The sequence below is a fragment of the Micropterus salmoides genome, unplaced genomic scaffold, assembly GCF_014851395.1.
Source record: "Micropterus salmoides isolate LMB-PRFRI ecotype aquatic unplaced genomic scaffold, ASM1485139v1 Ms_hic_scaffold_19, whole genome shotgun sequence".
NCBI lineage: Eukaryota > Metazoa > Chordata > Actinopteri > Centrarchiformes > Centrarchidae > Micropterus > Micropterus salmoides.
This window is the reverse complement of record NW_024041039.1, coordinates 22,672,988-22,687,782: the sequence shown is the minus strand read 5'-3', so window position 1 is coordinate 22,687,782 and position 14,795 is coordinate 22,672,988. Positions and strand designations below refer to the sequence as shown.

Genomic DNA, 14,795 nt, shown 5'->3' with positions numbered 1-14,795 from the left:
GTCCTGACCCCTTTACTATGGAGCCTGTAACGTTCCCCCCCAAGCTCACACACAGCTGCAAGGTAAACCACCTGTTAGAAGCCTGCAGAGCAACCCTCAACCTTTCAACGACAGGAAACTCTCTGGCTCACTCTCCTCCGCTGCTCTAAACTGTGTGTTTGCTTGTGTGTGTGTACAGACACATCTCGGCACTCTTAGCATTGAGTTAGTTATAATAAGATACGCAGATGATGACATCCTCACACCCAGACTCCAGGAGTGAAAAACTCATTTAGTGCTGAAAAGTTATTTTAACAAAAAGCTGTTTATTAATGAATGTCTCTATGGCGGTGCTTGGAATCTGATATAACTGGACGCTTGAAGAAACATTTTGTATTTCAAGAGGTAAGTTTCAAAGTTGTGATTCTATCAGTGTTACATAGGTGTAGAATTTAGAGAAAGAAAACACTGTGACTAAGTTAGACAGCCAAACATGATCACTTACCAGTAATTATCACTTGTGTTATTTAAAATATGCCACGTAAATCTGAGGAGTTGTTTAGAATTGGTAGAAGATTTGATCTTTTGTCTATTTTAGATGATTGTACTATGAAAAGTAGGGTTAGGGGTCAGAATCATGTCCACACCCTGAAGTAATGGCCAATTAACTAAAATCCATACTTTGATTGAATAAACCTGAAAGCTACTAGCAAAACAGATTCACATACTGGTTATGTCATTGTCAGTGTTGATAAAAATCAGTATTACAAAGAAGACCACATGAGAACAACAAGGCGCTTTTCTTGTTGTAATAAAGTATGCTCTGTATCTTCTTAATCCATTTTACAGGTTTATTATTAAAAAAACATTACAAACTTCAGGCACTTATGTGTCTGTAATTTCACAGATGTCAAACAAGCATGTATTTATGGAAGAGATAACGCAGGCTATGACTGGATGTGAAGAATTAAAACAAATTTGAATGTGAATCGTCAAATTGTTACTGTGAAATTGGTGCAACATCAAAAAAATCCACATTGTTGTCTTTTTAAACATGTAAATGTTGTTTCTTCATTAATGGTGTTCTCAATGTCTTTGGAAAATAATTAATTTAGTAGTCCACAAGCTTGACTATGCCAGTGACTTGCCAAATGTCTTAGGTCATTCTTACAGACCTCACTTACCATTTGCATTCCCATAATACTTAGCAAACAACAACAATCGTCAGTGTTTGGGGAGGCCTTCAGCTGCAGATCATAAATAAAAGAGGGTAGCCCCTCAAAGGAAAATGTTGACTTTGTTTGCATGACACCCTGGGTGCTGGCCAGTAGGCGTAGGAGTGCTGATAATTCACAAAAACTCTTCATACCCTGGTGGTCCCCGATTCAGTTCTTGGTGTCTCAGTACAGTGGTGTGTTGTTATTGCCGGATCAGGCCTCTCCAGATTTTTCTCATGACTCTGAGCCTTTGGGATAGATGGCCGCCACGATTAGCCCACTGACCCTGTTCCACGAGTGGTCCAATGGGAGCCAAGTGAGCTTGAGAAAGCCAGTTTGTACTGTGCACCAGTGTAAAACACATTCCAGACCATGTGCAGACTTTGGATTATACAAGATTAGTATTTGTACAGTTTTGTAGAGCCTGCTATTTCAGTCTGAGTTAGAATTAGAACACGTAAAGGCATGTGATTTGCAATGCGGAAAGTGGTAGTAAGAATTTAGTTGTTTCTCACAGTTCTGGATGTGATTTATGTGTATTTGGGATTTTATTTGACATGTTTATACACTGTCAATAGCGTGTCTAAAATGAAAGCTTTTACAGGCGATAGGCTCTTAATTTCCAGCCTGATTCAACATCGAGCCTCCATTTTGAGGCGAGGCCCTCAGTCACATCTGATTAAAGCAGAAATGAAAACATTTTGTGTCCTCCACCTGAAAATCTTACAATGCAGCCATGAAAGATGTCTTTTTTGAAACCTTTTATCAAGTTTGTGATGGGTGCCTTACATTTATGGGGGATTTTTTTTGTTGCTACTGTTAATGATAACAAAAAATGTTTAATAAAAAAATTACTTAGGATCGGTATGAGAGACAATTATTTGGGGATACCAAAAATGGAAATACTTTCATTAGATAATTTTCGCCATTATAAAAAGAGTTTTATTTTATGAACATTTTGATGTCCATATATATAACTTGAACCTCTAAATTGCAGAAAAGATGGGATGTAACTGCAGTTCGGACTATTCCGACAGCGACTGGATAGAGAACTTGGATGAAATCTGTGAACACTGCAACTGTCCCATAGCTCCCCAGTCATGCAATCCAGTAAGCGTCTATGTATATTTTCTATGTGCAGGCATGTGTTTGTGTAAAATTTTATTTGTACACACATACATGTTTTTAGTACATTTTATATTGTAGTGTTTGAATGGGTGTCTGTGAGTAGGTGAACTTGTCATGAATGGGTTTTGGTTGTTTATGTGGTTGAATCTGAACGACCACTTGGACGTACACATAAGCTGACTACAGTACAGTGCAAGTGAGAAGGTGTGACCATTCCATATGCTACCACAATACATTTCAAGTTGTGTAAATTACCCAGTCTGCTTTTGTATGTTTGAGTCCAGAAACATTTTATAACTTACATGGGAAGTTAGATTAAATTGGAGCGTAATTATTCTCTCTAGTTATTTGTTTTATCTCCATGAGTTCGATGTCCCATTATATTAGAAATAAAATACAAATACATTGATACTTTTTTTTCCACACCAACACTGCCGATCATTTACCAACAAGATCTACATTCTAAAGCACAAATGTACATAGCTTTTACTGTGAAAGTGACATGTTATAGTGCCTTGTTTTACCGCATGAATCTTCTGTTCTTTGGGAAAGCTGAATATAAAATGCAGTGCTTGTTTTTTTTTCTCACACCAGTACACAGACCAGCTGACTCCATACCCATCACAGCATTCACCTCCTACATCTCCTTTACCAGGTGACAAGATACAGTATATTTTCTGGATGTTTATGTAAGTCTCAAAAGTGTCATTTACATGTTATATGGTGAATCAAGTCAAATACAACATATGACACCATTTGAATGGGGTGGAGAAAAAAAGGGCAACAGAGGAGATCCCTCTTCCAGGATGAACAAACGTGTAGTAGATGATATATATACAGTACAGAGCATACAGCAGTAACAAAATTATGGAAAAACAGAACGGCAGTATTAGGTTAATAAAGCACAAACATTATGTTCATTTGGCAGTGTTTGAGTATTATTGAAATTACAACTGTATACATGAGGGAAAATATAAAAAAGCTAATTTTCACTTTACACCAATTAAATTTAGACATTTATTTTACATCTCGATGTATTGTATCTTTCACATTTTTCAGCTCCTCACTATCATAATTACTCACTATCATTATTATAATCTTAATTGGCAATCACTCCGGTTGAGTGCACTTTTTAGATTGTGTGTCACGGGGCATTGTTTATTCATTGCGTACAGAAAACAATTAACTACTACTAATACTACTAAAATTGAAATTGTTTACCACTTTGTATTATTTAGTTTTGGATTCAATTGCACTTCGAACTCGCCAGAAAGCCCATTAGCCACATTTGCTGCCACTGGTGCTTCATAGCCCCCCGCGTCCTGTATCGTCTTCTTGTATTTGCTGTATTATATTTTTGTCTTGAAGTAAAAACAAAACAACAAATCACTGTAAGCTGGAATTCTCTGTAGCTCCTTGTGGGATTATTTTCTCTTTGGTAATCATGGAAAACAAAAGGAAACAACCCCCCCTCATTTTCAGCTATGTTTCAATTATGTACAACCATCACAAATTTCACACCAGGCAATGATGACCACTATCAAATCAATTTATTTATTTTATTCCATTTTTGCTATGTCCCATTTGTGATTAAAGACTGTCCCCAATGTATTTCACCTATTCTATTTAATTAAAACTTACAATGTCCTTCTTGCAGACAACCTTGTGGTGGCCATATACAGTTATGAACCCAACCATGATGGTGACCTGGGCTTTGAGAAGGGAGACAAACTCAAGATCATCAATAAGTAAGCTGCTTATTAACATGTAAAGCTTGGTAAAGAGAATTATAATAATATTTCAGGCTCAGACGACAAGTCGTGTACTATCCACTCATCCACCCCCGCACCTAAAAATTCATTTTAGTATGTCGTACCACTATCTATGCAGCAAGATGACCAATGTGCATACTTACCAGCTATGTTAATCATGGCCTAGTGGTCTAACACACATATCGAGTAATCACCTGTCTGAAAGGGAACTTGTTGTTTGTCAGTCCCCCTTTGCTCGCGCCCCATGTTTCCTGTCTCTCTGTATTGTCAAGTACTAAATTAAGAAAAATGTCAAAAACGTTTAAAAGCATGTTTTCATGGGAGGTTCGAAAAAGGAAACCTGTAACATATATAAATAAAGAAAATAAAGGTAAATGTTATTACAGACCTGCAGTATATTTGTTAAGTCAAATAAAATAACATGTTTAGGTAGCTATTAGCTAAAAAGTAATGAGTTTATTTTTTATTTTTTTGAGAAATAAAAAACAACAGATGACTGTTTTATCTGGTTTTATTTGGTTGTCCAGCAAACTCTGAAATGGAGTTTCACTTCATTCAGTCAGAGCTACCATTGAGTACAATAAGGTCATGTCCTTTGTGATATATCTAGAAATAGTGGGGCATTATAATGACATGAAGAGGAGTTTACATCATACAATTACACACTAAAATTGTAATTGTAAAATATTTTTCAGACTAAATTTGTCTGTTGTTTGGGGGCAAAAACCTTCAAATATATAAATATTTATATCGAAGACATTTTGTGAACTACATACCTGGCCCAAGACCATAATCTAATTTTAAATACTCAGAAAATTGTACTTGTAGTTTGGTTGGCAGCTGGACAAAATCCCTCTCAGGTGATTTGGATTCTGCAAGGTGAGTTTGGACTTGTGTTTCTAAAATCATGGCTATGGCCCTGAAGGAATATATTCAGATTTTAGGGAGAAAAATTCCTCTAATAAACTTCAAAGGCTAATAAGCTATACACAATGTGCTGAATGATGTAAATAGCTTGTAGTGAGCATGTCTCTTCTTCTGACATTCAAGACTAGACATTTCCCCACCTACTAAGTATGATGCAGTTCATATCATGCAGTGATCATTTCATTGCAAAGAACTTTTTTGCCTGTGTGAGCTAACTGAAAGTGCTTTATGTTATGTGTACACATTAATCCCAGAACATCTAGACAGATATGTAAACTCACCCATGCTTTTATTCCTGTCTTTTTTGACATCCAGGGATGATCCAGAGTGGTATTTGGCAGAGTCTCTCACCACAGGCCAGCAGGGCTACATCCCGCACAACTTTGTTGCAATGACCACAGTGGAGACTGAACCGTACGTCATACAGGAAACATAATGATACTGCTCTCAACACCATGCCATTCAACCTCAACACCGCCTCATATGATGCATGCTGTGTCCCTGAGGGAAGGGAAGTGGTTAACTCTAAGCGTGAAGCATATTGTGTGTTTGTGTTGCAGGTGGTTCTTTAAGAACATTTCTAGAAACGAAGCCATGAGGCTCCTCCTTGCTCCTGGGAATACGCAGGGCTCCTTCCTGATTCGAGAGAGTGAGACAACCCCAGGTGAAGTGGTCTTTTAGTCATCATGACACTGACTCATATACAGCAAAGTTTCAATTTCACAAGGTGGTTTCTCACCATGATATCTGAGTGTGGCCTCTCACTGTGACATTTGCTCAAAGTGCTGCATGTAGCATTTTTTAAACATCACCATATTTCTTATACAAGTGAGATAATGCACAGAAATGACTGGTATCCTCTGTATCACTCAGTCTTGTTGTTACTGGCAGTGTTTCTAAAATAAGACATATTTCCCACAAATCCCCTTCCTGTTTCCCAACTTCATCTATTTGAAGTCCATTTGCTTTACTGCTTAAATTGTTGACGCTTGTAAGTGTATTTTTTATTCATTCCACTACTTGTTTTGGAAATGCAGCATTGAAATGCTAACCCCACTAGATGTGTGCCATAAATCATCATTGAGCACACCAGAATCTGGTCAACAAAATCAATCTGCACCATCTCACATTAGATTATGGTTCCTCTTTGTTCCAGGGTCGTACTCCTTATCGGTCAGGGACTTGGACCACAACACAGGTGAAGGAGTCAAGCACTACAGAATCCGCAACATGGACAATGGTGGCTTCTACATCACAGCCAAGATATCCTTTAACTCGCTGAAGGAGCTTGTCCAGCATCACTCTCGTGCGTATAGCATCCTGATGGGGTTTAATCAAAACTGCTGATTACTGGGTCTTCATCTGAATAATTTTAAACCTGTCTCCTCTCTCTGTCACCCAGGCGATTCAGATGGGTTGTGCACAAAGCTGGTGAAACCGTGTCAGTCGAGGGCGCCGCAGAAGCCCTGGTGGCAGGATGAGTGGGAGATTCCCCGTGAGTCCCTGAAGCTGGAGCGCAGGCTTGGAGCAGGACAGTTTGGAGAGGTCTGGATGGGTGAGTCTTAAATTAAATTCAATCATTTAAGTCTTGTTTTGCCACTTTCCACAGATACATCACATGTACAAAGTCTGCATCAACTTGTGACTGTGTGTCTGCTAGAAAGCCTTTAGCCAGGGTTTTTTTGCAGTGTATCTCCTTAACACAGCCTCAATTGTAGGCTTGTATGAGCTGGTTTTCTGGAGACTGATGAATGAGGTATTATTATCCCTGCAACATCACTCAAACTAAATGAATCTACCTTTCCAATTAGCTCACATATTGGAGGAATTGTCTCTTAACAACACTCGCATGAATGTCTATTGTCATTGTGGAGTATTAAGGTAAACAAGAAGGCGACATGTTCAGATCACAAGGGTATCAGTTGAAATAATCTGTGCTTCAACCCCCTTGTTATTCAATTGGACGGGTATTTTCCATCCACATTTGCCAACACAATTCAACATCCTAAACAAACCATTGAGCTAAACATTACCAACCATGGTACTTGTTCTTTTTCACAGCCACTTTCTATTTAAAGAATCTATCTTGCATGTAGTCTGGGCACTGTGTTTGTTTCTCTATCCTCACACAAACATTGGTTCATGGACATACAGCATGTAGTTGAATAATAGGAGTGACGGTCATTGGCTATGAAATGTTTATTCTTGTTAGATACAGTCACATGGAAATATGTGATAACCATCCATTACAGGGACAAGATTTTCAATGTAGATAAAAGATATGGAGGAATATTTTGAATAGTGACTGTTATTTGTTCTCAGCATTGCTACGCTTCATGCATTGTGTGAGATGCTCACCGCATTCTGTGGCTGATGATAAAGCTGGTTGGCAGTGGGTTTCAGTTGACATGATATATTGAAGTGTTAGTGTACTAGAGCTGGAATGAGATCCTCTTTCCATGAGAGTCAAATGGAACTGTTGTTAGTTTAGTATATATTTGATCACAATTCATGACATAAGCATTTATTTATGACCCTACAAGCTGAGATGAAAGCTAGACTTGTTTACTTTTACACTAAACACAGTGTAGTAATTCATATGGACAAAACATTTTTAGTCATCAGCAGCATGGCTTTATGTAGGGCAACCACTTCGGTCCAGAATGAAATATCGCAACAACTATAGATGGATTGTGATAAAACTGTGTGCAGCCTTTTATAGAAAGTGAAGCCTGCTCACTTTGGTTAACAGCAGAACTTTGACAGTTTTTGGTTTTGACAACTATTGGGTTAATTGCCATTAAAATTATAACAATATTGTTCATGGTCCCTGGAGGATGAATCCCAATGACTTTGGATGACTTCTGACTAGCGCCACCAGCAGGTTAAAGTTTATTTATCCAGTGAAATTTCGCAACATCTACCCCTGACATTTTCTTCTAGCCTCGGCTTTAGGCTAATTGCTAATTACCAAATGTTAGCATGCTAACACACTAAACTAAAATGGTGATCATGGTAAACATGATACCTGCTAAACATCAGAATGTTAGTGCTGGAATTGTGAGCATGTTAGCATATATACTTAAGCACCACTATACCTAAGTACAGCCTCACAGAGCTGCAAACATGGCTGTAGACTCTTTGCCTTTCAGAAACCCAGTGATGTCTAAATGTGTATTTTCAGGTATCTACAATAATGAAAGGAAGGTGGCAATTAAGAACCTAAAGATGGGCACAATGTCTGTGGAAGCCTTCCTGGCAGAGGCCAACATGATGAAGAACTTGCAGCATGCACGCCTCGTCCGCCTCTTCGCTGTTGTTACCCAGGAGCCAATCTATATTGTCACAGAGTACATGGAAAATGGTGGGTAGAAATACTCTGTGTCACAGCTTGAGGCATTTTACTAATAACATTAACCTTCAACAGGGAATTCCAGGTAATACTGAAAACATCAAAAGTAAAGGAAAACAAGGTCCGAGGGTATTTCCGTGAAATTAATGCACATCTGAAGATAAATGAAAAAGAATTCCTTCTGTAATCTCCTTTCAGTTCAGTTTAGTCACCTGAAATACGTCTAAGCCTGTCTGAAACGATAATTTCCATGATCTCCTGCCACGTTACCCTGAACACCAGTGCAGTGTCAGAGTAAGCTCTGTGCCTGCAGCTAAGACAAAGGAAGTGTTTTATAGTCAGGGCCGTGTCATAGCTGTTCGGGATCAAACATGTTGATCTGTTATCGGACTCTGGGTGCCGGAGCACATGCTTGAACAAAGGACTGGGCTGCTCCATGTGTTTCACCCTTTTCATGACTCATAGTGTTTTCAGACGTGCGCTCCACTCCAGTGATTCTGTTGAATTAGCTGAACACCTTTTGATCACACAACCACAGCTGCCTTCTAATTTATTTGTGTTTGATAAATGATATGACATGCATATCTCTGAAACTAAGCAGTATAATCACCACCTGTGGCTGTAAATGAATGCAGCTGTGTGAGCAAATCTAAATAAGGGAGCTAAGTCATGAGTCTTGCCTCTCAAAGCATGCTGCTCTGCTGAAGTGGCCTGCCTTCTGATAGGCTATTTTCAGCTTCTCCTCTCGAAACTCCTGCATTCGCTGCTCCGTGCTAAAAAATTTCAAAGCAAACATGAACTTTCACTTCTTTTCCGGGCCCCTCCAGACAGGTTACTGGTGTTTACTCACTGAGGGGAAGTCTCTCCTAGCCGGTCTGAGACAAGGGGATGGTAAAATAGGAGAGCGTGACTCACCAGGTTATTGTTCACCCTGATGAGGCCTGGCTACTTTCCAGAGTCTTTATTGTGCACATGCATCCACAGACACTCACAGGCACAAATATTGGAACACTGTTCACAGGTTGCAGCAGTAAACAAACTGGCAGTTTGTTCAGCATCTTGCCACTGGATTTTCCTCTTTTTCCCTCCTTACATAACAAAGTACATGTGAAATTACTGCGAATCACAAACACAAGTAATAAAATAGGGGCATAGTTACAGCTGCAAAAAAAACTTTGCATATTACGAGATCTATGCCCAGTAATAGTTTATTACGGCCAAATGCGGAAGTCATATGGAAGTCATCTAGTATCTGTTTCACTTTAACCTCAAAAGTCTTTTAAGATCTTTTTCACTGGGAGAAACAATAACAAAATGCATGGAGAGATGTCACAAACACAGAAACAGCCTTCCAGCTGTATTGAATGGAGTGCCTTTGTTTAGTCTTGTATGTGTGGCCTGTAAACCATCAGCAGTGGCTCTACATGAGGCTGCCTCTTTGTCTGGGATCCACGTGTGGACAGGACACAATTGTCTCTGTTGTCAAGAAAAAGGATGGCTTGGAGTTCCCATCTTTTCAATTGGTCCGGGGTTTTTGTATTATTATTGAAGACAACATAGCTGGAAAATAACAGGCGTGTCATCCCAGCTTCCCTTTGTGACCTTGACAAAGAGCGCTCCTCTGGCTTTCAGACTTCAAAAACAGTCTTCCGGACTTAAGCAGAGGCAAAGGCATCCTCTTTCCTGGCACAGTCATTCCTCTTAAACTGTTTCCTTTGGTTTGACTTGGTTGGCTGGCATGCAGATGTATTGTTCTGTGCTAATCAAACTCAACACAAAGTCAGCTGTCAGAGACTTGATGCATCAACTTGACTGATGCTCCGGCTTGCTCACAGTGTTATGTTCCCTGATATGGACGGCTATTCTGGTCCAATCCGTCTATTTATGTATGTGGGGAATCATGGTGTGTTTGACCAAGGAAATATCATTAGTCCTCTGGAAAAAGCCTGATTTTAGTTTCGTTTTGCAATTAATATTACTTTTCATTGTACATAGCACCTTAAAAATACAACACACTAAACGAGTGTATGTATCTTTAATATTCAGGATGTACTGGTGGTGGTACCCTAGTTTACCCATATCCACAGAAAAAGGTTGCTGGAGTACAGCTGTTGCGACTGACATTCATATTGTTTAGCTTAGTTAGCAGTAGCAAGTAAGTTGATAAAAACATGAATAAGAGCTTTTCTGAAGAGACATAACTTGAATGTAATTTTTACAGGTAGCCTAGTGGATTACCTGAAAACGACGGAGGGAAGCAGTTTGCCTATGAACACTCTGATAGACATGGCATCTCAGGCAAGACATCTCTTTTTATTATCTCTGTGACTCCTTTCACTCCATTTACCAGATTCCTTTTCATTTGATCTTTCACTTGCTATTCTCTCAGCATGATCCACAAAATAGGAAACTGGCTACTGTTGTAATGAGGCTTACATTCAACACTAATCTTGTAATAACAACATAGCTGGATGGGTGTGTGTCTTTGTGTGTGCAGGCATGCATCTAACACTACATATTTTATCGTATCCAAGGTGCAGACTAAGCTAAACTCATAATCAGGGCATTATGACAAAACCTGAAACAGTAAAATGCTCTGTTACAGCTCTGCCAAAGTGATAACCGCTGTTAATGATGTGAATATACAATTTAATTTGACAAATGACTCAATTGGTCAGTTAAGCCAGATGTTTGAACATGTTTTTCACTCAGAATGTAAGTTAAAGTGATAGCAACATTTTGGGAAGTACGCTTTACCTTCACATGTTAGATAAGAAGACTGATGCCAGTCTCACATCTGTCCGTTAAATAAGAAGCTAGAGCCAGGAGACACGTAGCTTAGCTTAGCACAAAGACTACTACTGTACTACTTCTTGGTTGTAAGCAGTGACCTATTGTCACACAACCAACGGAGTCTCTGGCAAGTTTAAATCAAACGATTAGTTTAATAAATTAATAAATTAATTAGCGAACTTTGGAAGAGCTAGTAGGCGGATTTTTGTAACCCAGGCGAGCTGTTTTCCTCTTTCCAATGTTTATGCTAAGCTAACCGATAACTGGCTCTAGCTTCATTTTCAGCATACAGACACGAAAGCGGTATCAATCTCATTATCTAACTATCAGCAACAATGTGAGTAGTTTTTCCCAAGATTTCAAATTCTAATCATGCCCACATCTACTTCTTGAAATGTTACATTCCAGTAAAGGTTTTTTCACTTACATGTATTGCGGGTGAGGGAATGGAAATTACAACCACAGGAAGACAGGCTGAAGTTTCAAAGTCAAACATGACAAGATATTCTTCATCCGGAGTAGGCAGATTCGCCAACGCCTCAGAAGCTTGGCACAGAGAGGTATAGTTTATACAGAGCTTTGCGGTGAATATATTTTATAGAAAGATGATTTTAAGCCAAGCACTGATAGCGTTTGCGGTAAAGCGCTATGCTAGTATCGCTAACCATAATGTGATAGACCATAAATATTCAAGTGATTAATGAACTTGCTTTTTCTGCAGTATTGGACACTGTCCACATCCTTATGCCTTATGTAGGCTTACATTTATGTAAACAGGGGAGCATGAGATTTTATTCAAATGACTTTCAGATTCATTCATACCACAATCAAATGAATGGAATGGAGAGTAAAGAGGTGTTAAGTTCCCTGAGTGGGAGGCCATGATGATGGTAGAAAATACACAGACACTCGCTACATCTCACGTTTCTGACAAGACCCCAAGGGGCAATGGGACCTGTGTGATAGATTCTTATGTCTGAAATATGCGCTACTGACCCAGCAAATATCTAACTTAGACAGTTAGATATTTAAACACACACACACATGCACACAAATGACACAGCTACTGTGTGGGAGGTGAATTCTGTGGAAATCATCAGCATTTTCATGATTAAGATACCACACACACCAAATTGCCTCATACATTGGGTCAATTCCCTCTGAGGTCTGATTATGAGGAAATTGCTCATGTAGTATTTGATTGAATAAGAAACTCAGTCACTTCAATAATCAGCCAGTTTGCAGCAAGATAAAGGAAGGGCTGTAGCTTTTATTGTCAGGATGTAGAGCAGGCACAGTTGTGTACCTGGGTGGAGTATGTGGGTGAAGTAGGTGCGGTAAAGGTGTTAAAAGAACTGACCTGGGGAAGTGGTAAACTCCCTAGTTTGGGGATCTTTCTGTTCCTCTGTCCAACACACACTAATATTACACAACACAAAAACCTACATAGGTCTCTCATACTCCTGTATTTCATGCTTAAACACACAGACATAGGGCTTGTCTGACAATGTGCTGTCCCCTATAGGTGGCAGACGGTATGGCCTTTATTGAGCAGCAGAATTACATTCATCGGGACCTGAGAGCAGCCAATATTCTGGTGTCTCAGGAGCTCATCTGTAAGATTGCCGACTTTGGTCTGGCCAGACTGATTGAGGACAACGAATATACAGCAAGAGAGGGTAACAAGACCATGTAGAGATCCCTAATATAATATGTTCTTTTGAGCCCATAGAAACATTTTCAGGCTAAATAATAGAATAATAGATAATAATAGAATAATATTTGTTATTATAAGGTTTTTGCTTGAGTAAATTTGGCATGGAAAGAGTGTAAAAGGAATCACAAAAAAGTGTGATAAAAAACTGTGCAGTAGCTCCACCAAGTGTTCATGTTTTGTTTTGTTTTTTGAGAATAATTTCCTCCTGTGTTATTAGGTGCAAAGTTCCCCATCAAATGGACTGCCCCAGAGGCTATTAACTATGGTACTTTTTCCATAAAATCGGATGTGTGGTCATTTGGGATCCTCCTGACAGAAATAGTGACATATGGACGCATACCTTACCCTGGTAAATTATCATTCACTGTACTCATACTAGTCCATCACAAAAAAAAATTTTAATGTCACCAAAGTTGTCAGTCTAGCATGGGTTATAATGGCTTTAACATGATATCCCTATACACACTCTCCCACATTTTACCTGTGGTTCAGGTATGTCCAACCCAGAGGTAATCCAGAACCTGGAGCGGAACTACAGAATGCCGAAGCCAGAAAACTGTCCAGATGGGCTTTATGACATCATGTGTGTGTGCTGGAGAGAAAACCCAGAGGACAGGCCTACCTTCGAGTACCTGAGGAGCGTTCTGGAGGATTTCTTCACTGCCACAGAAAGGCAGTATCAGGAGTAGCCCTGATGGGGCAGAGAGACATGAAGACATATAATAAATATACTCAAACTAAAGGCACAGCCTTTGAAGGTGGATGCCTGATTGTGTTTTGTTTATTGAAGAGTAGGCCTACATGCCTTTATATAGGGTACAAACTGAGATTTTCCAAATAAGAGTATTTTGTTTCTGCATAAATCTTACTCTGAAGTGGCTTCTTAGATATGATACAATCACATGTGGAACTGTGAACCTGAAATTCTTGTAGCAGCTGGATCGCTGCCGAGCCAACAGCCAAAAAGGAGAGCGATCACCAAGCTGCTTGAATAAACTGGGAACTATCTGATGTAGCTGAATAGTAGCTGCTCTCCTGGTGCTCATTATTAAAATGTAAATACTATGAAACTGCTTCAGCTGTGTTTTAACTCTGCAGTGTAATAAATGATATCAAATTGTTGTCTTACAGTAAAAAGCTTCACATCCCATTTCACCTTAAATAAAACATTTATGTTTTATAACATACAAACAAATTCTCAAACTTTTTATTTAAATGTATCAAATTAAATCCTGCTGCATTCTGGACACTTGTTTTGATCGTGTTGGCAACATATTCTGCAGATACACAAAACAAATGTGACAGCCACTCAAAATATGCAGTTGTACTTTCAATGAGATTGACCAGCAGTGGTGAAATGTAGCAAGTTACTCCAGTAGGCTACTGTACTTACACTTCTGAGGTAACTTTGCTGTCGCTTCCATTTTACTTTTCCATTCTACCATACACTTTTACAAGACCACATTTTAGAGGCACTCATGACACTGTTTACTACACTATATTTGCATTTGATGGCTAGAGTTATGTACTTACTTAAGATTTTACATGTAAAACTTATGAACTTATTGCATAAGCTGGAAACAACCAAGCTCCTCCCTGACCAAAGTTAGGGTTACATGCAATTAAAATCCTGCTTACACATTAACGCATCACTTATTATGAATCATATGTAATAATGTAATGTTGCAGGTACCATTCTGCTGCACAATGCGTCCATTTTGATATTCTGAATATTCTGATAATAAAAAGTTACACTTAGAATTTTGACCTTTTCTTCTAATAGAGTATTTACATTGTGGTATTGTGGTCTAAATACCGTACCATCACTGCTGAGCAAGTAGTAGTACTCCTCAAGTGTGCAATTAAGTTAGTGAATTTTCACAGTGTAACGCTAAAACTGCTGTACATAC

General features: G+C 38.9%; 1 protein-coding gene across 1 annotated transcript; it reads left to right on the top strand.

The window, feature by feature from the left end:
* The first annotated feature begins 154 nt into the window (after window positions 1–154).
* lck (LCK proto-oncogene, Src family tyrosine kinase) lies at window positions 155–14,072 on the top strand. The gene is made up of 13 exons (XM_038728497.1): window positions 155–384; window positions 2,194–2,306; window positions 2,919–2,979; window positions 3,982–4,072; window positions 5,339–5,437; window positions 5,584–5,687; window positions 6,180–6,329; window positions 6,426–6,578; window positions 8,208–8,387; window positions 10,597–10,673; window positions 12,694–12,847; window positions 13,103–13,234; window positions 13,378–14,072. Exons 2-13 carry the CDS (start codon window positions 2,199–2,201, stop codon window positions 13,572–13,574), a joined length of 1,506 nt encoding a protein of 501 aa, XP_038584425.1. The 5' UTR covers window positions 155–384; window positions 2,194–2,198; the 3' UTR covers window positions 13,575–14,072.
* Window positions 14,073–14,795: the final 723 nt, after the last annotated feature.

Excerpts from the sequence above, each read along its gene's own strand:
- lck (XM_038728497.1), top strand. The coding sequence starts at position 2,199 with ATGGGATGTAACTGCAGTTCGGACTATTCCGACAGCGACTGGATAGAG. Across the intron at positions 5,688-6,179 it reads AGAGAGTGAGACAACCCCAG|GGTCGTACTCCTTATCGGTC; the intron begins GTGAAGTGGTCT and ends TCTTTGTTCCAG. Across the intron at positions 8,388-10,596 it reads CACAGAGTACATGGAAAATG|GTAGCCTAGTGGATTACCTG; the intron begins GTGGGTAGAAAT and ends TAATTTTTACAG.